At 41.4% G+C, this 24584-nt stretch overlaps 2 protein-coding genes across 4 annotated transcripts in view; both read left to right on the forward strand.

The window, feature by feature from the left end:
- LOC115162486 (myelin transcription factor 1-like protein) overlaps window positions 1-2797 on the forward strand; it is a 111897-nt gene extending 109100 nt beyond the window's left edge. For both annotated transcript variants that reach the window (XM_029713825.1, XM_029713826.1), the window contains exon 23: window positions 247-2797. In XM_029713825.1, coding sequence (XP_029569685.1) covers window positions 247-387 — 141 coding nt within the window. In that variant the 3' untranslated portion in view covers window positions 388-2797. The remainder of the gene's footprint in view (window positions 1-246) is intronic.
- Window positions 2798-3557: 760 nt separating this feature from the next.
- Window positions 3558-24584, forward strand: part of pxdn (peroxidasin) — a 76874-nt gene continuing 55847 nt past the window's right edge. The window contains exon 1 of one of the 2 annotated variants that reach the window (XM_029713828.1): window positions 3558-3849. In XM_029713828.1, coding sequence (XP_029569688.1) covers window positions 3665-3849 — 185 coding nt within the window. In that variant the 5' untranslated portion in view covers window positions 3558-3664. The remainder of the gene's footprint in view (window positions 3850-24584) is intronic. The other variant, XM_029713827.1, reaches the window with a different exon arrangement.

Genomic DNA, 24584 nt, shown 5'->3' on the forward strand with positions numbered 1-24584 from the left:
GACACCTTATTTCGATCACTATCCTTTTTAGAGCATTTAAATATGAAAAGGCCTAGTTCAGAGAATAGTTCGTTTCAAGTGGTTTTATCTGTGGTAAAACATGTTGGTTAAAAAAAACTATTTGTAAGGCTAAGCTCCTCAAAGGATGACTTTAGAGTTTTTTTTAGGCCTGTCTTCTGTTCTCTCTTTTTCACCTCTTTTTCTTATGATCTCACCTAATTCTGGTGTTGTTGAAATGTTTCACAGGAGCCGATCAGCGATCAGAACTTTGATGCTTACGTGACCACGCTAACAGATATGTACACCAACCAGGAGCAGTACCAGAGCCCTGAGAACAAAGCCCTGCTGGAAAACATCAAACAAGCGGTGCAAGGAATCCAAGTGTAGCCCAGCCCGCTAGCCCAGCAAACGCCAGAGCTTCTTCTCAAAGAGGAGTGAAGGAAAACAACATCCACAGGAAAGAACTAGAAGTGACATGATAGGACGATGCCTCATAGTTTGCTGCTGTAACTTATCATACAGTGTTAGATATAGATTTTTGATCTTCAAAAAAAAGAAATGTTATGCTTAGAAAACTTCATAATGATTTTTTTTTTTTGTCTTGCTTTGAAGAAAAAAAAGTAAGTGGCAGAATAGTTTTTGAAGACATTCACATTTTGTACGTTTTCATACTGTATGAGCTGAACTAGTGTGATGTAATGTTTCTAGCTGCTCGTGTATGCACATTTTTTGTGTATATTTCTGAACAGTAAGATGATTAACATAGGACTTTGGTTATTTTTAATGCTCGATGATGAAGATTTTAGATGAAAAAGCTGCTCTGGACAGTGAAAACAAAACAAAAATCAAGAGGGAACTGCAAGGAGGCAGCGACTTTTCAATGATCTTTTCCTCAATGGATGATTTTGGAATTCTAAAGATGTTTTTTCTTCTTCTCGTGTGCAGATTGTTGAATAGCAAGACTTGGTGGCAAAGTACTTTTTTTGAAACCTTTTTTAAAGGTTGGTAGCTGTAGGTGGGGACATTTTTAATAGGTGTTGGAAACGAGTATGGAAAGAAACGGACTTGATGTTTGTATGAATGTTATAGTTTTATTGTAAACATCATGACACGGAAACCCAATGGTGGAAATCCCATTGTCTTGAAAAGGACTATTCACTCTTGATCTTTTGTGTTGGTAGATACCCATTGTCATTCAATCAGCAACAATGTGATGTATAATGGAAATAGAGTATCAAGGCATCATTCTAGCATTTAGTATTAGTTCTGGTTCAAATGTCAAAACTTCTGTTGCTAGAATCGGGCAATGTCTCAGCAATGTATATCTAAATCATATGTTTGTAATAGGTATGGGATGAAAAAACTAATTGGGGGGGGGGGGTATATGCAATTACCTGTTTATAAACATAGGGGGGAAACAAATTAATCTTTTCACTATATGTCAAATATAAAATGTTATATAAACCTTTCAATACAAAAAAGTATTTAAGTTGAACATTCAGTTTTAAAGATGAAAGATGCTTTACGAGTTCCTCTTTCTTTACATAAAATTTTGCACAAGGACACCTTTGTTTCCATGTTTTGATGTTTCTACAGAAACGTAAGCAGTACCTGAGAGCCTAAGCGGAGAGTAACAAGAGTTTTGTAAAGAGTATTTATACTAGAGTATGAGAAAGAGCGGGACTTACAGGGCCATTGTCCCCACTTATGTGCCAGTAGACTATTTGCACTTGTCCTACAGATACTATCCTAACATGTGGCGGTGTGCAATTTCCAGGTGTTCCTTTGAAACACGATTGGAGCAAATAACTGCTTGAAGCCACTAGGTGATGAATTCGTTCCACTGAAGGAGACTACAGGGATTTGAATCAGAAATTATGATTATAACCATACCACTAATATTGTATTATCAAATGTTAAACAATGATGCTATTTCATTTTGGTATGTTATATGAGTACTAAATAATCCCCAGCAGCACTTTATATCTAATCACTGTACAAATTAAATAGTCAATCAATTAAAGGTAAAAAAAAAGAAGTAAATTGATTCTCTTTTTTTTTTTACTCTGAATCGGGGGGGATGCAGTTTCATGTCTGTATGCGGCCCCTCTTTCTGTTGTGTTATTAGTTGTTAGCGACCATGTTGAGAATTTGCCTTTTAAGAGCTAATGCAAAGGTGCTTGTTGTTCAACTGATCTCATCTATTGTACTTTTACGCCCTCTTTTAGGGCTCCTTTGTCAATGGCTGCATATGCCTTTCTCCACAGCATCGTGTCTGCAGCTTTTTGCCAATATAGTAATGCTTTCAGTAGAGTACTAGTTAGTATCAGTTCTTGAATTAATTCTCATTATCAGTACAATGGAAAGGGATTTAAAGCACAAACCGGCTGCTCATCTACCGTTGGTACATAAAATCACATTTGAAAAAAGTTATCTGTGAATATTTACATAGGGGACACAAAAGGTGTCACATATTAGTATGCTGAATTTTCATATAAATTATTGTGAATTCATCAGAGTTTATTTATTCTATCTTATTCATTTTGAGGTTGATTTAAGTATTCATGAACGAAGACAGGATTTTGTATAAACTATTGTGCTATCTGTGGAACTGAAGTTTAATTTATTTTTGTACTACACAGCATGGATTTGTTGACATTTTAATTTTGCTATAAATGTGTGAGATCACAAGTTGCTGTGATATTTCATTTTTAAATTGTGAACTTTGTAAAAATTTTGTCATGCTGGATGTTGACACATCTTACTCTGAATAAAGAAAAATTGTGTTGCCACAGGCCTGTAAGCTTTGATGTCTAGTCATCATCCTTGGTCATCCTTGTTCATGCTCAAAACCCACCGTTCTTGGAACCCATTAAGCTAAAGGCTGCATTCGTTCACATGGGTTTTTTCAATACACAAGAGAATCGCTGAGTTGTTTTATTCCTCAACAATGCTCAGATGTTTTGCAATAAGACTAAAGCTTTCTTGGGATTCACTTTACGCTATGTGGTAAATTTGACGTTTATTTTGATGGCTATAAAGTGGAGTGGGTGTTTTAGTTACAAGTACTGTAACAAGTACCATTGTCAATCCACACGAAAACCAGCAGAGAGCAGCACAGAGCACTGTATAACGTCATATTTCTTGGACAAACGTTTTTACCTGCATCCTAAACCATTAGAACGTCCTAAATCGTTATAACGTCCTAAACCATTATAACGTCCCAAACCATATCATGTTATGACAATCTGTTTGCATATTTGGCTCAGAATAGGCACACCAATAGAGTGCATTCCACCCAGCCAGAGACAAACTGGCAACATTTTAGGGCATAATTTCCAGGTTCCATGGGAATAACATCTGAATAAGCAATTTACACGTTTTTTTTATTTATTACATCATTATTAGTATTGCTTAACTTTATGTACCACTGGTTTATTAGGCTACAAAGTATCATTTTATTGACCAGGAGTTTCTCCCCTGTCCAACATAATTTGTAACACTGCCCTAGTTCTCTCTCTCTCTCGCTCTCTCCCTCTCTCTTTGTCTCTCTTTCTCTCTCTCAGTCAGCTGAGTCCCCTAGCTTTACTATAACTCAGCCGATGTTAGTTTCGGCAAGAGGGGTTGCTGGCGGTGTGTTCTCTGCGCTGCTGACTCCCTAGCAATGGCGCTGTCGACGGGTCAAGTCGTATCCCCTTTTGTAGTCGCGGTAGCACTGATTTTGGTCGCCAGTGGCCCGCAGCCTGTATATTCTTGTCCAAGTCGGTGTTTATGTTTTCGCACTACCGTGAGATGTATGCATTTAAACCTGGAAACCGTACCCGCTGTTGCTCCGTCGACAACCATCCTGTAAGTAACATCACGTCGTATCTAACGGGAAAAGTTAGTAGGCTATGGAGGGAACGGAATGAATGCACTGATTTCTGGAGGAGTCACATCAACCCAAGCGCTTTGAGATGGTTATACGATCTCTTATGTTTGGTGTATAATAATTTAAACAGTTAGACGTTATCTAATATTTCCGTATGTAAACCACAGTTGAGAAAGCAAGATGAGAAGAGGTACTATCATCTTTGGGACCAGACCACCATTCTGGTTGCCTATTCAAAGTTGCAATGATGGAGTCTGGGAGTTTTGATCGTTTTTAAGTTCCTCATCACATCGAGTTAGTTTTGTAGGCTTATCTTATACGTATGCTTATCCGTTATCTGTCTAGCATTCGTTTATTCAGTTGACTCACTAAAGAAAAACAATAACTTTTTTTCAGCCTATAGGCTACCCACAGTACGGAAAACAGGTCAAAGGCTTCGTTGGACCTAAGAGCATTGTCGGTGCATAGCCTTTGGAAGGGACGTGCCTTAGTAAAGATCCAAGACACCTTTGACGTCTACCAGTGACAGCTAGGCCTACTGATCGATGTTTGGGGAGTTAGACAGCTATCGAAGTCAGCCACAGAAAAATGTAATGTGATGAAGTTGAATCAACGTGGAACACTTTGCAAAAAGTAATCAACATAAGGGAATTTCATATTTCTTTCACCCAAGGTTTAACCTAAATCCAATGACAGGGTGACATTTTAGTTTCATTTCACGTTGATTTCACGTTAGTTGACAACTCAACCAAATATAAATCTGAACTGACGTTGTTGGATCACATGGGGTATTGTAAAGCCTAATATAGTTCTCCGCATGTGAGCTTTGTGAGAAACTGCACCTTGGGATGACCTTTCCTCCAAGCGCTTGCTTAATTAAGCCTGTTGGACTGCAAGTGGATGGCCCTTGACCAAAATGGCTTAGTTTATTTCAAATCAAATTTTATTTGTCACATGTGCTGAATACAACAGGTGTAGACCATACAGTGAAATGCTTACTTACAAGCCCAACCAACAATGCTGTTTTAAGAAAAAATAAGTGTTAAGAAAGTGTTTACTAAATAAACTGAAGTAAACAATAAATACAACAACAACAAAAATATTAAAGAGCCACAGTAATTGAGGTAATATGTGCATGTAGGTAGAGGTAAAGTGACTATGCATAGATAATAAACAGAGAGTAGCAATGTAAAAATGGGGGGAGGGGTCAATGCAGATAGTCTGGGTAGCAGTTTAGTTAGCTGTTCAGGAGTCTTATGGCTTGGGGGTAGAAGCTGTTAAGAAGCCTTTTGGACCTAGACTTGGCGCTCCGGTACCGCTTGCCATGCGAAAGCAGAGAGAACAGTCTATGACTAGGGTGGCTGGAGTCTTTGGCAATTTTTAGAGCCTTCCTCTGACACCGCCTGGTATAGAGGTCCTGGATGGCAGGAAGCTTGGCCCCAGTGATGTACTGGGCCGTACGCACTACCCTCTGTAGTGCCTAGCGGTCGGAGGCCGAGCAGGTGCCATACCAGGCGGTGATGCAACCAGTCAGGATGCTATCGATGGTGCAGCTGTATAACTTTTTGAGGATCTGATGACCGATGCCACATTATTTTAGTCTTCTGAGGGGGAATAGGCATTGTCATGCCCTCTTCACGACTGTCATGGTGTCTTTGGACCATGACAGTTCGTTGTTGATGTGGACATCAAGGAACTTGAAGCTCTCAACCTGCTCCACTACAGCCCTGTTGAAGAGAATGGGGGCGTGCTCGGCCCTCCTTTTCCTGTAGTCCACAATCATCTCCTTTGTCTTGATCACGTTGAGGGAGAGGTTGTTATATTGGCTCCACACTGCCAGGTCTCTGACCTCCTCCTATAGGCTGTTATTATATTATCTATTCAGCATGTTGCGAGATAGTATTGTCATGGATGTGTCATTGGCTTCTTGGAGAACCAGATGAAAGGGTCAGTAGGCAGGCATGGGTCTGTGTTAGAGGGTCAAACTGTGGTTTAAATATGTCTCAGATGAATGGAAGCACAGTTTGTGACCCTGGTGCCTTCAGCAGTAGTGGCACTTCTGCACTTCTTTGATGCGTCCTGATAGGTCCACTGGCGGCAGCTAAATACTGAAAGTGCCAGCGAACAGCCAGACAGAATTCACAGCCAGACAGAAGCTCTGAAACTCCAAAACACTCCAATCTCTGGAATATGTGCCCTCTTTGTTTTTAATTGACCCATGTGATTTTGACACGTTTCCGAAACCTGCATGCATCTGTGCAAATAAAGACCTTCAGGCAGGAAGCTGGACACAAAGGACAAACGGGCACAGCATGCACATAATTAGCCTCCCTAACATACACTACCTGTCACGTCCTGACCAGTAAAAGAGGTTGTTCGTTATTGTAGTTTGGTCAGGGCGTGGCAGGGGGTGTTTGTTTAGAGCGTTTCGGGGTTTGTTGGGCTATGTTCTTGTTAGTCTATTTCTATGTTAGTTCTAGTATGTCTATTTCTATGTGGTGTTTATTGGGTTGACCTTCAATTGGAAGCAGCTGCTCCTCGTTGCTTCTAATGGAAGGTCCTATTTAAGAGGGGTGTTTTTTTTCTATGGGATTTGTGGGTAGTTGCTTCCTGTTTAGTGTTTGTTGCACCTGACAGGACTGTTTCTCGTCGATGTTTGTTGGTTTGTTAAGTGTTTACGTTTTCCTTCATTAAAGAAGATGAGTATTCACATTCCCGCTGCATTTTGGTCCAATTCATACGACGGCCGTGACACTACCAGTCAAAAGTTTGGACACACCTACTCATTCAAGTTTTTTTTTGAACATATAAAATATGTTTTCATTTGTTTAATACTTGTTTGGTTACTAAAGGATTCCATATGTGTTATTTCATAGTTTTGATGTCTTTACTATTATTCTACAATGTAGAAAAGAGTCAAAATAAAGATAAATCCTGGAATGAGTGGGTGTGTCCAAACTTTTGACTGGTACTGTACGTATGCAAGCTTCCAGGCCAACCTCAAAGGGAGTCAATGGGCCAGACCTACAGCCACAGAACACTGCCCTCCCTGCCGACTCTGCAAGATGCCCAGGACACGTCAACCTCCCCTCTGCCATGGGAACTGTTTTATGGTTTGGTGTGCTGATCCCCTTCTTCTTCTTCCCTCCTTTGGACTCCTCTGAATCTGTCACTGTTGAGTGTTGTTCAGAGGAGTGCTGCGGAGGGCAAATAATGTGTCAGTTTGACAAGTTTTTCATGCTCGCTGGGGTTTGAACTAAGCAGCCACCTGTCGCTTTTCTCTGCCTGCCTGTGCTCAGTCTTGTCGGAACATGAATGCAGCTCAGCTAGCCTCTGAGACTCTCCCTGCCTTTCCATTATTCCACTGTAAATTGTGCACACAACCCTGGCCTTCAGGGCTGCAAGGCACCTTTCAACAGAACTCGAGCACTCTTTTGAAGGAATGCTTGAATGCGGGGAATATTTGTCTCCCTGAATATGAAGTTGCAGATCACATTAAGCCTCATTAGACAGTAGTCAGTAGCTCCTTTGAAGGATACAATTTAGTGTGTATTTTTGTGTGTACTTTATAGTGGCTTTATTGACCCTTATGGAGGCTAAAAATACAACATTTTGATTTAATCCCTTTCTCATAGCTTCACTCATTTCAGCCACAGCCCCAGGACCAAAACACTGGCCCCTCCGACCTTGGGGTCAGCTGATTGCTGGCTGTGAGGGCTGGGGGGCAGAGGTGACTGGGTTGTTAATGAAACAGGTGTTAGAGACAGGGGGTATTGTATATAGAGGTTAATTTGGGGACATGCTGCTGGCTGGCTAGGCCCTGAAGGTCTGGGCTTTGCATTCCTCGTGCTGACCTGGCAGTGTGCCATCTCTGATGTGGAAATTCCTCCTCATCAGCATAGAGCAAGGCCGTCAGATGTTCCACTTAAAGGTTCCTCAGAGCTGTGGGAAGGTATTTTGTTATTGTTTGAAAGCATCTCCTCAAACTCTCTTTCTCCTTTCTCTGTCTCTCAATCTACCACGTTTGCCCATGTTCTCTCTCCACATCTCTTTTTCTCTCTTCATTCACAGTATTCTCTCTTACTTTCTCCCTCTCGTTCACTCTCCCCGTTTTTCTCTTATTCTATCCCCCTCTCTTTCTCTCTCCCTAGTCCCTATATCAAGCCCTTTGTAGCTCTCTCCTGTGATGGATTTTGACATTATGGTTGGTTAGTGCAGGGCAGGCAGCATTGTGTCAGATGCCTGTGTCTCCCATAAGAGGCCTAGCTGGAGCTGGGGCTGGAGCTGGGGCTGAGGCCGGAGCTGGAGCTGGGGCTGGAGCCCCGACTGATCCCAGTTCTAATGTGGCATCTGTGTCTAAATGTTCTGAGCCTAGTCAGCCTGCCCAGTGTGTGCCCAAATGCTTGTTTCTCTACTAATGTCAATCTCGAATGAACTTAGGGACCCTGGCCCAATCACTCAAGGCTCTCAAAAAGTCAGTGGCTTCTGTGAGATAACTATCTTATATCTCTAAATGTGTCTCTTCCCATGGGAAAAGGGGAATAAGGTATTTTTCCCCAAAGTACACCGTAATCTGTGCTACCATTTTTACTTTTGTTTTTACTCTCAGTGGTTTTCTTTCAGATTAAGGTGGACGTCTTTTTTCCCTCCCATCTTTGATGGTCCACATTTATTTTTCAGCTGTTGTCTCAGAGGACTCTCTGTTTGAGGTATAATAGTAAATTACTGCCCTTCCTCTTTGTGACGATACTGCTGTACTCCTGCTCTGGGATTGTCAGCTCTATTTTGTCAACTGCTCTCCTGAATCCTCTCGCACAGGCCCACGGTTGTTGATGCTAACTCTTCCGCTTGCTAACGCTGTGTAAAGACACATTTTAAGCTACAAAGACACAAGACCAATGTTCCCTTTAAGCTGCTCGCAGGCACACAGCTCCCAAGGGACAGCTGGGCAGAAGAAATATCAGCCCAAGCAGAGAATGGGGGCTCAACTCAACTTTCTAGAGTTTTCCCCGTTAGTTAACACTATCAACGTTTCCCTTTACTGTGGGAATTGTGATCGAATCAACGCAATATTAGCCACTTTCAATGCAACATACCGAAACAAAACGAACTATGCAAGAGATTTTGTTGTAGGCAGAACGCATCGGAGTAGGTTTCTATTGCATTGACAGGCGTGACTCAGGGCCGTACTCTACACAGACCGGTGTGCCATAACCAATCAGAGATGCAGTAAGCCTATATGCAAATAGACCATTGCCATTCACTTTGAACTGGACTGTTTTTACAGCATGAGCGGTCGTCAGTAGATGCACTTGTTTTGAGATCAAAGCCAGAGCTACATGTAGCCACGTGTGCACGTTTGTACATTTGTTAATATCCTTTGCTAGTTAGTGAGTTATTAGCCCAGTTATAGATCATTTGTAGTCAGCAATGGGGGAGGGGTTGCTTCCTACAGGAGCACAAAACATGTGCATTTCTAGACACCTTTGAAAAGCAAGTCAGGTAAATAGCATTTTTTTGTCTTTAAGGGGCAGTGTTGTATTTTGAGACGGTCTTGAATAAGCTAAGTAGCCAATAGGCAGAGGGTAGCATCATTTGTCTGATTCTTTGTAATAATGGTAGGGGAATAATTATGCATTTTATTTTGTAAAGTGGTTTCTTGCATCAAACAACACAACAACATGTTCATGTCTGAAGGACAAGTGGATAAACAGGTTAATGTCAAGCCCAGCATGTTTTTTTTCAAAAGTCTCATGGAATGTAGGCCAACATTGAATCACCACACATTGGCTGCTACTGTAGGCTGAATGATAGAACAGCTATTTCCATATTAAAATGTTATGGGATGCATTTTCTCCATTGTTTTTGATGTTAGGCCACTCTGGCAGGCCTACATTATGATCAAATAGCCACAGTAGCCTACTTGACCACTGTTAAAACTAACTTGAAGCGGGTACAGCCTCAGTGTTCACAGTAAACTCGTGCCAGAATTTTCACAACGTTCAAGTTTGCGCTCAGCAGACCTGACATTTGCTCAGTGACACATTTTCTTTGAGGGAACATTGCACAAGACTACAGCTTGTCTTGCAATTGTGAGGTTTATGTGGACAATGTTTATGTGACATACCGCAGTGCATACGGGATTGTTATTGACTTTCCTTTTTGGTTCTTTCATTGTTAATGTCTTGTCTGGAACCTCACGAATGGCCTCTTGTTATTTATGTATGTATGTTTGTTTCTGTGTGTTGTCACATGGTCTGGCATCCACAGCAGAAATTTGTTAAACATTGTGAAAGTGAACCCTGATTATAAACACATGGGCAAGGCCATGGCAACGGGGAATCTGCCCGTTGTAAATGTGTCAATGTGCTAGCTCATAAAGTGGCTTGTTATGGCCTAGGTTGCCTCTTTATGAAATGTTTAGTATTCAAATGGGCTCCTTTCTTGGTGTTTTTACTCTCACACCTTGGTGGATGTGGTGTTTTTAACGATATTACTACAAACAAACCCTTGTGAAACTCTGTTCTGTAGTAGACTTGTAATAACATTAAGGGTAAAGGCCGGCGATGAAATGTGAAGGCTCGGCCTTTGGTTCACTCTCACAGGCGATCAGAATGAATTTCACGTCAAAGGTTTTGCATCGTATTTTGGAGAATCAATAAGTAGTTTAGTTTTTCACCCGGATCTTCAGCAGAAAGGTGGTAGCTTACAGGAGCAGCTGCTGGTTGATCTGAATGGACTGTGACAAGACAGACTGGTTAGAGGTTGAATGAGTGTCCACACGATGAGTGAAGCTGGAGGTTCCTGGTGGGTGGGTTCAATGGGGGTGGGGTGGAAGTTGAACTGTGCAGCATACTACAACCTGCCATCTGTATAAGATGGTCTTGATTTGCGACTTTACATTTAGGAGCCTTCCTAGTGCAGTCCTAGAGCCCCACTGGGTTGATTTAATGACCTGGTAGTCGAGCAGGAATCAGAGGGTGACCTTTTTTCTCTCAAACCCTCCTTCATTTTCTCCCTTTATCTTCTCTATTTTGTGACATTTGATGGCTTACAACAGTGGGCTGAGTGAGTGAGAGAGAGAGGGAGTCAGAGAGGGAGTCAGGGAGGGAGGGAAAAGAGGAGCTCCATTGTGTGGAATTTGCTGCAGTCAGGCTTTGTAAGGCGTTCAGTCTCTGCGGCATTATGGAATGCAAAGCCAGAAATCCCCAAAGCTCTGCTCATTTGCACAGGGAGATTGGGCCGAAGATAGTTCTTGAAAGGAACCCTCCTAGTCCCTCTCTTACTGTGGCTGTCCAATAGGGGTTTGGGGGAGGACAGCTCGGCTGCTGAATTCTAACGCTGTTCCAGCGTTTTTGCAGCCTTTCTCACATAGCGTTGTTATAGCGTTATTGCAGGATGGTTAAACTAAGGAAGTTTCCTAAAAGTCAGATTCTCCCCCTGTGGATTTTAGGATTTTTTATGCATGTCCAGGGCTGTTCGTGCATAGTTGTTAATCATGCATGTCTATTTGCAGCCATGTTGTCGGTGAAGGGCTTCAGTGGAAGGAAATAGAGCTGAATGGACACACTTTTTATGCCCTTGTAATGAACCTTTATAATGCTTAATAAGATCTTTGTGACTGTTGATAGTAATATAGTTTCCTGGATAAAGACATCAAAGGATGTCAGTTAGGGTTGGGTGGTATTTTTCATAGCTTCATATTGTTCCTGTACCATACCGGGGTATACAGTATTACCGGCAGTGCACACAGTGGGCACTATTTCTTTCTATAGAATAACTATCTTCAAAGTAATGACTTGGGATGTCGGTTGTGAGATGAAAGCTTCTTTTAGTTATAATACTTGTTCACGTTACACTTTAGTACTTTAGATTCTACAAAACAATAAAATAATATAGTTGCTACCGAAAGCCAGGATAATCACTGCCATGTTTTCGTTTTTTTTTCTTACTTCCTGTCGCAAGGCATTCTGGTACTTGTAGTCAGTAGCATAATCCAATACTAACCAATACAACATAAATATGTTCATGGTTCTCTCAATCTCCATCACATGAATTCTAAAACAATTAGTCTTGTACATGTGTAAATAACTGTAAATAAAAATATCTTTAGATACAGCTCAATGAATTAACTGTAAACATTAACTCTCTAACCCAATAAAGTTACAACACTTTCCAAGCGGAAAAAAGTAAATAAATTAAGATTACTACAAGCTCCACTCCGTTAATCTATGTGCGTGCGTGCACGTAGATGGAGTTGGATTTTTGGAGTAGCGGACACCTAGCATGATATCCTCGCCGGTCCCACTCCCATCCACAAGGGGACGATAGCAAAGTCTTTTATTTTTGTCTTTTCATTTTGTGAAAACCAGGAAGAGTCGCCTTCCCTTGCTACTAATAGCTAGGCCTCCAGTGTCCAGTCACAAGCTCTGCTGGTCAGTTACTGCGTAGCAACCTAGCAGTGCCAAAGCCCTGGTCTGCCCTAGAAAGACCTTTTTCTACTGGTATTTTGGCCTCTAATATTGGTTTATTATGATCAAATTCAATCCCAAACGATGAGTTATTGAAAAGTGTGCTACAAATTGAGATATTTCATTATATCATGATCCACTACTACATTTGTCGTCTCACTGGACAACGGGCTGACGCTTACGGGCTGACACTTACGGGCTGACACTTACGGGCTGACACTTACCAATTACGGGCCGACAGGCTACGAGGAGGCCCTCATGCACACTCTTTGCACTTGGTATTCACGTGGTATCCGGTATTGAGGTTAACTTCATCTTGCAGGAGCGTTGGGTTGACTCTCTCAGGCAGGATAAAAACGACTACATCGACCATGATCCTAACGACCACTTTAACCTTGATCCTTAGCGGTTATCTGGTGCCATTCAGCCTGGCTAAAAACATAGCAAGCTAGCTATCCTTTTTAGCGTCTCACATCTCCATGTGATATAATCAGAGTTATAATTAAAAAAAATATGCCCATTAAATATTCTTATACCTATGGGTGTGCTGCTCGTGTATTCATTCCCATATAAGCTAAAACTAAAACACCATGTTTTGGTCATGGAGAAAAAAGCACACGGCTAGCTATTTGGCTACAGCAGGTTCTACCATTTCACAACAGTAATCAGTAGTTATTACTTCTGAATAAAATACCTTTCTCATACTTGCCAGTGTAACCTACAACATGTTCCCAATTTAATATGCTGCTTCAATGTATTCACCCCCATATCAGTTAAGTCATCACATTTTTGTCTGGAGAAAAAGCGCATATCTCGCAGCTGTTTTTACCAGTAGCCTTGAATCACTCGTTATTACTTCCAAACAAATTACATTTGGGGGGGAATTCGAATATTGTTTGACAGTTGCTTATCAATGCAAAATAGGCTATTTTGATACATAGCTTATAGATCAGATCAAGGAACCACAACACTGTCCCCTCGGCTACAGGAGAGGTGATACGGCGTGTTCCAATTTTCCTTTTTGGCGGTATTGAAAATCATACCGCCGGTATTTCAAAATACCCCGGTATACGGTATACCGCCCAAATCTAATGTCAGAGATGATGACACAATACCCTGAAAGACTGTGGACGCTCCACCGGGGAAAAGACACATCCTCCTTGTATTTTTTATACTGCAGGATTCACACAGAGAGGTATTAAGAGAAAAGCTCCCAACCATGTTTGAAGATTGATATGGCCTTGTTCTTCTTTCAAGAAACGAGGTGGGGAGACTGCCATGTTGTTGTTTAACAAAGTATGAGTCATGCATGCCCAGAGAGAGTCATTGGCTGTCCAACTTGGGCATGAGAGAGAGAGAGAGAGAGAGATATAGAGATATATATATATATATATATATATATATATATATAGAGAGAGAGAGAGAGAGAGAGAGAGAGAGAGAGAGAGAGAGATATATTGGGTTTTGAAAAAGTTGCTGTCTGCCTGGTGTCGGTGGTAATCACAGCCGGCTCGGTTATCAGGCCCAGGGCTCTTATCGGCTTGGCCATTTGCTCAGTGGAATTTCCCTTGTGAAATGGTTGAGGCTGGACGGGCAGCCAACCAACAAGAACCCAGAGCACTGAACAGCAGAGCACTGAGCAGCATCCTGTTTCCAAGTGTTGTCACTGTGGACACAGTATCACCGCTTGTCTCCTCAACCAGCACTGTGTTAACTCTATGCAGCATGTGACAAAGCATGCAGGATTTCACAAGATCTATGTTGAAGCTCCATCCTGGCTAAAGTCTCAAAGAAACATGCTTATTTGGGAGGATTTCTCTTTTAAGGCTAAAGGCAGATACATTCATAGTTCAAGGCTCACAGAGGAAAGCCTAGCTATTAGTTTACTTTATGGCTGTTTGAGCTGACAAGTCCTTAGCTTCTAAGCATCCTAGATAAACATATTACATTTCTAACATACTGTATACTACATGCCAAATTGGGTAAGGATTTTCTTCCTGTGATATGTATTTCCATCATTCTTTCATATGTGCTCTTGAGGGCTACAGCTGCTGAGCCAAGTGTTATATCCGCTTGAGTTCAAGTGCTGTGGTCTCTGTCTATGTTCTACTGGAGGACTGTAAAGTAGGGTTTATTCCACTCCATAAGGCCTTAGTCAATAGCACTACATGCCTGAATCTTCAACAGTGTGGTAGGAATCTGAAGGTTCATTAATCACTGGTGAGAGGACACATGTCCCGCTTAGTTTATCCCATGTGTCAAGTTAAATTGCATCCTCACTGCCCCAAGCAAAGGGTCTACTGTATAGCTTTCACAGATCAGTGATTACTTCAAGTAAGGAAGGATGGATGGATAGATGGATGGATGGATGGATGCATGGATGAATGGATGGATGGGTGGATGGGGTTGGATGGATGGATGGATGGAACATTGCCCATGGCTGTATTTCCTTCATCCTGCCTATCAATCAAAGGTCTTTACTGTTTGTCCATGTTCTATCTCTTTATAATCCATAAAGTTTTCCCCATATCACACTGAACAAAAATATGAATGCAACATGCAACAATTTCAAAGATTTTACTAAGTTACAGTTCATATAAGGAAATCAGTCAATTGAAATAAATTCATTAGGCCCTAATCTACGGATTTCACATGATTGGGAATACAGATATGCATCTGTTGGTCACAGATACAGTACTTTTAGAAAAAGGTAGGGGCGTGGATCAGAAAACCAGTCAGTATCTGGTGTGACCACCATTTTCCTCATGCAGCGTGACACATCTCCTTCTCACAGAGTTGATTAAGTTGTTGATTGTGGCCTGTGGAATGTTGTCCCACTCCTCTTCAGTGGCTGTGCGAAGTTGCTGTATATTGTTGGGAACTGTAATACGCTGTCGTACACGTCAATCCAGAGCATCCCAAACATGCTCAATGGGTGACATGTCTGGTGAGTATGCAGGCCATGGAAAAGCTGGGACATGTTTAACTTCCAGGAATTGTATACAGATCCTTGCAACATGGGGTGCGTGCATTATCATGATGAAACATGAGGTGATGGGGGCGGATGAATGGCACGACAATGGGCCTCAGGATCTCGTCACAGTATCTCTGTGCATTCAAATTGCCATCGATAAAATGTAATTGTGTTTATTGTCCGTGGCTTATGCCTGCCCATACCATAACCGCACCGTCACCATGGGGGCACTCTGTTCACAACGTTGACATCAGCGAACCGCTCACCCACACGATGCCATACACGCTGTCTGCCATCTGCCTTGTACAGTTCAAACCGGGATTCATCTGTGAAGAGCACACTTCTCCAGCGTGCAAGTGGCCATCGAAAGTGAGAATTTGCCCACTGAAGTCAGTTTGTGAAGAAATGATTTGGTTGTGCAAAGCCACAGTTTAATCAGCTGTCCGGGTGGCTGGTCTCAGACGATCCCGCAGGTGAAGAAGCCGGATGTAGAGGTCCTGGGCTAGTGTGGTTACACGTGGTCTGCGGTTGTGAGGCCGGTTGGACGTACTGCCAAATTCTCTAAGGCAGCTTATGGCAGATAAATTAACATTCAATTATTTGGCAACAGCTCTGGTGGACATTCCTGCAGTCAGCATGCCAATTGCACTCTCCCTCCAATCTTGAGACATACGTGGCATTGTGTTATGTGACAAAACTGCACATTCTAGAGCAATTTTCCCAACCGTGGGTACTTGGCCTATCCACAGGGGGTACTTGAGAAGACTGATGAGACCATAGGTCTACTGGTTAAATGTACATGAGGGGGTACTTCAGGGGTACTCCGGGCAGAGCAAAATTCATTTGGTGATACAGTAAGCCAAAAAGGTTGGGAACCACTGTTTTAGAGTGACCTTTTATTGTCCCCAGCACAACGTGCACCTGTGTAATGATCATGCTGTTTAATCAGCTTCTTTATATGCCACACCTGGCAGGTGGATGGATTATCTTGGCAAAGGAGAAATGCTCACTAACAGGGATGTAAACAAATTTGTGCACAAAATTTGAGAACATTTCTGGGATATATTATTTCAGCTCATGAAACATGGGACCAACACTTCACATGTTGCGTTTATATTTTTGTTCAGTATAAATGTATTCCCAGACAGCATGGACCTTGCTCTGTCATTATCAGTACACCGATTAAGGCAGGGTGGCACAGTTTATGTGTGTGGGCGCTGGGCGGTAGATCCAAGATACTTTCAGTTTGTTTTCCCTCTGGAGTCAAGCAAATGCATCCAAAAAGTTTGTACTGTATCAAAACTGTGTTGTGTTCAGGTTTCTATTTCCGACAGTATCTGCAGTGCCAAGACCGACAAGTCTGTTTCTGCTGCTACTTTGTGTTACTGTTCTCGCTCAAGGTGAGAAGTAGAATATTGTGCTAAAATGTTTTGGCTTCAGTGGCCAGATAAGCTTTTGGGGGGGGAGCTGCGCCATCAAAACATGAACTTGAGTTAATGGACCCTGTCAATGAAGCTTGTTCAAAAACCCTCCAATGAACATCAATAGGCAAAAATAAGAATCCCCAACATCTGAACAATCTCCTGCTGATGAAAGGTGTCTGTTTGCTGTGGAGTCAGACAGGCAGACCGGCTCAAGTAGCAAAGAACTGTTTATTGGAGGTCTGCCCGATATGTTCCTGTTGTTACTCCATGACCCTCCTCCACTTCCTCCCAGTCTTCTCACTACTCCATGGTGATAAGCCACTCTGTCGAGCACTCTGGCTCCAGACGCTCCTTTATCTGGCATGGTAAACTCATTTACTGCTGGGATCACAATGCCATGTTGTTCGCCTGTTGTTTATCACAGTCAGAGAAACAACTGATGGCTATTTGAGGAAGGATATTTTCGGCCATTAATGTTAGAAGAATTACGCTCGTAAATGGTGAAGGTTTTGAATGTGAATTCGTAGGTCCTACTAGTTGTCTTCAGTGAAACAGTGATTGCAGGACTGCTGTTTAGATGCAATTGTAGGAATAATGGTCTCCCACTGACCTTATCTGGCCTGATTGGGGTTTCTTGTGATCCACTCTGTTGGGAAACCCAGTCCTTCATACTACTATACTGTAATGGTAGGCTACACACACTTTAGGGGACAAGTGCTTCTGTTGACAAAGGCATAATTCGTCCACCGCAATCAATAGAGGGTGTAGTCTACCTACCTGATACTGATATGTATCTGAGACCAACAGCCATAAAGTGCTCCCTTGGTATTTCAGCCCTGACTTATTTCTGCCCTTCCCTTTTCCCATAAATACTAGGGCCGGGGCGATACCAGTATCGCAGTATTTTTTCCATGGCAAAAATTAAAACACGAAGCAGACTAAAATCTTTGGTCCTTTAAAAGTCTGCTGTATAAATATTGTGTGCTATAGCTTGGCAATTAAGTAAATGTGATTCTGGATGACAATATAATGTTTGTTTCCAACGTTAGGGCTGTTTTCCTAAAGAAGTTCAATCCGATTTGTGTTTTGCTTCCTTGCCACGATACTAGCGAATATCGCGATACTGGTATCGTCCCGGCCCTAATAAATACATACTATTTGGAGAATGTTGCTGTATGTCTATTTTGGACAGCGTTGTTGTAAGTAAGCTTTAGGGATTATCAGCCAAGTGCTTGGAGGAGAGAATGTGTGCTTGATGGATAGGTACACTTTGTCATTTGAGCTTTCCAACATTTTTGTTTACTTCTTCACTCTAAGGGCACCCCATCAGTCTTTTCTCCCAAACACTTTTCAGCACCCTTCGGCTGGTTCTAGTGTCTGGATCTTGTAACGCTTTCCTGCCTGAATCTAACACAAACACACACACACACTTCTACTTTCATGTTTGAGTTGTACAGGTACATAGGTGCTGCCTGAACCAGCATGTAGCAGCCCAGATCCCCTTGTCCCTCCACTCCTTCCCCTCTCTCCTCCTTCCTTCCCTGAGCCTGGAGGCTGTGGGTCAGCCCCTGTTCCAGCATGCCTTGGCAGAGTTCTGCACTACCTAACTCCCAGGTTGGCTGCCTGTAGATGGGTCTCCCCTTCAAGGCATACAACTTAAAGTCTTTCTTCACCAACAGTTAGCGTCCATCTATAAACACCAGCTTTGTTAGGAAAGTGTGAATATCCATGGGCAGGGATGGGAGGTATGTAGAGTATGCATAGAAGCATGGCTGAGGAATGTTTCTACTGCTTCTGATGTATTTTGATAGGGAGGAGACTACTGTTGAAAAGTTGAGCTGTTTTGGAAACAGAAACTTTTCCTTTTGTCATTATTGCTTTGGGTATGTGGTCCGTTATGCTTGCATTTCTTTTTCTATGCATTAATTGTATCCTAATATTAAGCACATTGCTTATATTTACAACAGGTGTATAGCCTACCTGGCTGGCATGAAAATAAACCACAGGGAAAAACGTCCTCCATTTGCTATTTAAGTGCATAGATTATGGTCCATTCGCGCTTATAGCCTACTACTAATGTGAAGAAATAGCCTAATCATTTATCAACATTTGAGGCTAAACGTTCTGATCTGTTGTGTCAGCTACATTGCATAAAAAAGTTTTTTGATGCTAGTGGTTCTTTTAATTTGGGATCTGTCGCATCCCACAACTGTCCCAGACTATGTTTGGAATATTTGTTTCTCACACAGAATAGAATAGGTTAACTTCTGTACTATGGGGGATAGTAGATTGACATAGGCTAGTGCTTTTGCTGTTCGTTAGGCCTACTCATCTTGTTGGCTGATGAAAAGTAAATGTCACGGTTGTCGTAAAGATTGGACCAAAATGCAGCGGGAATATGTATACTCATCTTCTTTTTATTTTGAAGAAGGGGAAACAACTAAATACGTATGCAAAAAAGAACAAAACGAAACAGTCCTGTCAGGTGCAACAAACACTAAACAAGGAACAACTACCCACAAAATCCCATAGAAAAACACCCCTCTTAAATAGGACCTTCAATTAGAAGCAACTAGGAGCAGCTGCTTCCAATTGAAGGTCAACCCAACAAACATCACATAGAAATAGATATACTAGAACTAACATAGAAATAGACTAACAAAGAACATAGCCCAACAAACCCCAAAACACTCTAAACAAACACCCCTCTTAAATATGAACATAGCCCAACAAACCCTGAAACACTCCCTGCCACGTCCTGACCAAACTACAATAACAAATAACCCCTTATACTGGTCCGGAGGTGACAGTAAATGTGGACAGTTCTTCCAATATCTTTTATATGCACCTCGACATTGGATAAGGGCACGCACAGTTGCATCCCCGATGTGTCTGTCTTAACTTGTAGCCTGTGAGAAAGACCAGATCATGTGACAGAGAGCCGTGTGAGTGAGAGACGCTTCGGATTGCACAGCACACTCAGGGAGAAGGGCACAACGCAGCACTCCGGGCCAAAAAAGGCATGGATTTTTTTGGGGTGCATTACGGCCACATAGGGGATGCCTCCGTGAAACTCGAGGCATTATCAAGTGCTTGTCAAATTGTAAATGAGAGATTATTGGAGTATGTACAGCCTGTGCAAAAAACAAAGCTGAGCTCATGCCTTTCAAGTAACTTTTTTCAAATCATCATTAGAGTCTCATCATGCAGCCTTAAAATGTATTAGAAATCGAAACATGTAGTCCAACGTTTGTAGAACAACTAAAGTTACATTAATAACTCTAAATTAAGCATATAGGAATATAGAGGTTGACCGATTAATCGGAATGGCCGATTAATTAGGGCCGATTTTCTGTTTTCTTAACAATCGGACATCGGAATTTTTGAACACTGAATTGGCCGATTAATTATTATATATATTTTTTTTAAATGTACACCTTTATTTAACTAGGCAAGTCAATTAAGAACACATTCTTATTTTCAATGACGGCCTAGGAACGGTGGGTTAACTGCCTTGTTCAGGGGCAGAACGACAGATTTTTACCGTGTCAGCTCGGGGATTCAATCTTGCAACCTTACGGTTAACTAGTCCAACGCTCTAACCACCTGCCTTACATTGCACTCCACGAGGAGCCTGCCTGTTATGTGAATGCAGTAAGAAGCCAAGGTAAGTAGCTAGCTAGCATTAAACTTATCTTATAAAAAACAATCAATCATAATCACTAGTTAACTACACATGGTTGATGATATTACTAGTTTATCTAGCGTGTCCTGCGTTGCATATAATCGATGCGGTGCGCATTCGCGAAAAAGGACTGTTGTTGCTCCAACGTGTACCTAACCATAAACATCAATGCCTTTCTTAAAATCAATACACAAGTATATATTTTTAAACCTGCATATTTAGTTAATATTGCCTGCTAACATACATTTATTTTAACTAGGACAATTGTGTCACTTCTCTTGCAACATAGTCAGGGTATATGCAGCAGTTTGGGCCGCCTGGCTCGTTGCAAACTGTGTGAAGACTATTTCTTCCTAACAAAGACAGCCAACTTCGCCAAACGGGGGATGATTTAACAAAAGCGCATTTGCGAAAAAAGCACAATCATTGCACGACTGTACCCAACCATAAACATCAATGCTTTTCTTAAAATCAATACACAGAAGTACATATTTTTAAACCTGCATATTTAGCTAAAAGAAATCCCGGTTAGCAGTCAATATTAACCAGGTGAAATTGTATCACTTCTCTTGCATTCATTGCACGCAGAGTCAGGGTATATGCAACAGTTTGGGCCGCCTGGCTCGTTGCGAACTAATTTGCCTGAATTTTATGCAATTATGACATAACATTGAAGATTGTGCAATGTAACAGGATATTTACACTTATGGATGCCACCCGTTAGATAAAATACGGAACGGTTCCGTATTTCACTGAAAGAATAAACATTTTGTTTTCGAGATGATAGTTTCCGGATTCGACCATATTAATGACCTAAGGCTCGTATTTCTGTGTGTTATTATGTTATAATTAAGTCTATGATTTGATAGAGCAGTCTGACTGAGCGATGGTAGGCAACAGCAGGCTCGTAAGCATTCATTCAAACAGCACTTTCGTGCGTTTTGCCAGCAGCTCTTCGCAATGCTTCAAGCATTGCGCTGTTTGACTTCAAGCCTATCAACTCCCGAGATTAGGCTGGTGTAACCGATGTGAAATGGCTAGCTAGTTAGCGGGGTGCGCGCTAATAGCGTTTCAAACGTCACTCGCTCTGAGACTTGGAGTAGTTGTTCCCCTTGCTCTGCATGGGTAACGCTGCTTCGAGGGTGGCTGTTGTCGACGTGTTCCTGGTTCGAGCCCAGGTAGGAGCGAGGAGAGGGACGGAAGCTATACTGTTACACTGGCAATACTAAAGTGCCTGTAAGAACATCCAATAGTCAAAGGTATATGAAATACAAATCATATAGAGAGAAATAGTCCTATAATTCCTATAATAACTACAACCTAAAACTTCTTACCTGGGAATATTGAAGACTCATGTTGAAAGGAACCACCAGCTTTCATATGTTCTCATGTTCTGAGCAAGGAACTTAAACGTTAGCTTTCTTACATGGCACATATTGCACTTTTACTTTCTTCTCCAACACTTTGTTTTTGCATTATTTAAACCAAATTGAACATGTTTCATTATTTATTTGAGGCTAAATTGATTTTATTGATGTATTATATTAAGTTAAAATAAGTGTTCATTCAGTATTGTTGTAATTGTCATTATAAAAAAGAAGAAAAAGAAATCGGCCGATTAATCGGCATCAGGCTTTTTTGGACCTTCAATAATCGGCATCGGTATCGGCGCTGAAAAAAAAATCATAATCGGTCGACCTCTATAAGAGCACGTATTTCTTTGTTAACCGCTCAACACAAAATAGCCGCATGTGCGCACTCCCTCAAATCATTTGGAGAAGATATTTATATTTTATTCAGCTTTGTTCAATTGTATTCTTCATACTATAAAATAATGTAAAATAATTATAAGAAAATCTTGTCTGGTATATGAACTAGTGTAGCCCACAGCCATATGGCATAACCACATCAGGACCTAACATAAGGACAACTCAGAGTATGCTATTCTTTTCTTCTGAAATAGACTACATTATCTTCATATCATGCTTCTTTAGACCTGTCTAAAATAAATAATGGATTTATTGTGAATGTGAAGGCTATATTACATGGATTTATTAGACTTTTTAAAAATGCTTGTGGGCTATGTGTGGAAACCAGGAGATGCTAAATGTGTTTATGTTAATTAACGGTCAATTACTGTGAGACCGACAGTTATTTGCTTGACAATCACCGGCTGACAAAATGTTGTGACCGCCACAGCCCTAGTTATGACGGTTATTTTATTTTCATGATGGTCTTCACCCATAACCGTCAGTTATACGGTAATTGTGCCAGCCCTAAATGTTATTTTACTTGACTTCTGTTGAGTTTGAAGGGGCTGTAGGTGGTCAGATATCAGAGAAGTGTTTCTGATAGACGGTGAAAGGCGCTCAGCTGGCTGCCTGCTCCTTCTGCTCTACTCTAGCCAGTGGTGCATACAGCCTTTGTTGAGGCTCATATATGAAAGGAAGTGAGTATTTAAAAAGTTGGGCTCTATAATTGGATCCATATGCAGGGATTTTACAGAGTGAGTGACCCATAATGTATAAATCAAATCAATTAAAAATGTATTTGTCACATGAGCCGAATACAACACCTGACAATGAAATGCTTACTTACAAGCCCTTAACGTCCCACCTAGTCAACAGCCAGTGGAATCGCATCGCGCGAAATACAAATACCTCATAAATGCTATAACTTCAATTTCTCAAACATATGACTATTTTACACCATTTTATAGATACACTTCTCCTGAATTGAACCACGTCGTCCGATTTCAAAAAGGCTTTACAGCGAAAGCAAAACATTAGATTATGTTAGGAGAGTACCCTGCCAAAAATAATCACACAGCCATTTTCAAAGCAACTAGCATGCATCACAAATATCCAAAACACAGCTAAATGCAGCACTAATCTTTGACGATCTTCATCAGATGACACTCCTAGGACATCATGTTACACAATACATGCATTGTTCGATAAAGTTCATATTTATATATAAAAACAGCATTTTACATCGGCGCGTGACGTTCAGAAAATATTTTCCCTCAAATACTGCCGGTGAATCAGCGCCACAATTTACAAAAATACTTGTCATAAACATTGATACAAAATTAAACTGTCATTCAAAGAATTATAGATGAACATCTCCTTTATGCAAACGCTATGAAAGATTTCAAAAAAGCTTCACGAGGAAAGCACTCTGCAATAATCTGAGTACTGAGCTCAGAAAAATACACTAGGCTATACAGATAGCCGCCATCTTGGGGACATCTAAAATCATACATTGCATTAGAAATATTCCCAATATTTAAAAAAAATTATTGTATTTGATCCCCTGCTGATTTTGTATGTTTGCCAACTGACAAAGAAATGATCAGTCTATAATTTTAATGGTAGGTTTATTTCAACAGTGAGAGACAGAATAACAACAAAAAAATCCAGAAAAATGCATGTAAAAAATGTTATAAATTGATTTGCATTTTAATGAGGGAAATAAGTATTTGACCCCCTCTCAATCAGAAAGATTTCTGTCTCCCAGGTGTCTTTTATACAGGTAACGAGCTGAGATTAGGAGCACACTCTTAAAGGGAGTGCTCCTAATCTCAGCTTGTTACCTGTATAAAAGACACCTGTCCACAGAGGCAATCAATCAATCAGATTCCAAACTCTCCACCTTGGCCAAGACCAAAGAGCTCTCCAAGGATGTCAGGGACAAGATTGTAGACCTACACAAGGCTGGAATGGGCTACAAGACCATCGCCAAGCAGCTTGGTGAGAAGGTGACAACAGTTGGTGCGATTATTCACAAATGGAAGAAACACAAAAGAACTGTCAATCTCCCTCGGCCTGGGGCTCCATGCAAGATCTCACCTCGTGGAGTTGCAATGATCATGAGAACGGTGAGGAATCAGCCCAGAACTATACGGGAGGATCTTGTCAATGATCTCAAGGCAGCTGGGACCATAGTCACCAAGAAAACAATTGGTAACACACTACGCCGTGAAGGACTGAAATCCTGCAGCGCCCACAAGGTCCCCCTGCTCAAGAAAGCACATATACATGCCCGTCTGAAGTTTTCCAATGAACATCTGAATTATTCAGAGGACAACTGGGGGAAGTGTTGTGGTCAGATGAGACCAAATTGGTGCTCTTTGGCATCAACTCAACTCGCCGTGTTT

The sequence above is a fragment of the Salmo trutta genome, chromosome 25 (assembly GCF_901001165.1).
Source record: "Salmo trutta chromosome 25, fSalTru1.1, whole genome shotgun sequence".
Classification (NCBI taxonomy): Eukaryota; Metazoa; Chordata; class Actinopteri; order Salmoniformes; family Salmonidae; genus Salmo; species Salmo trutta.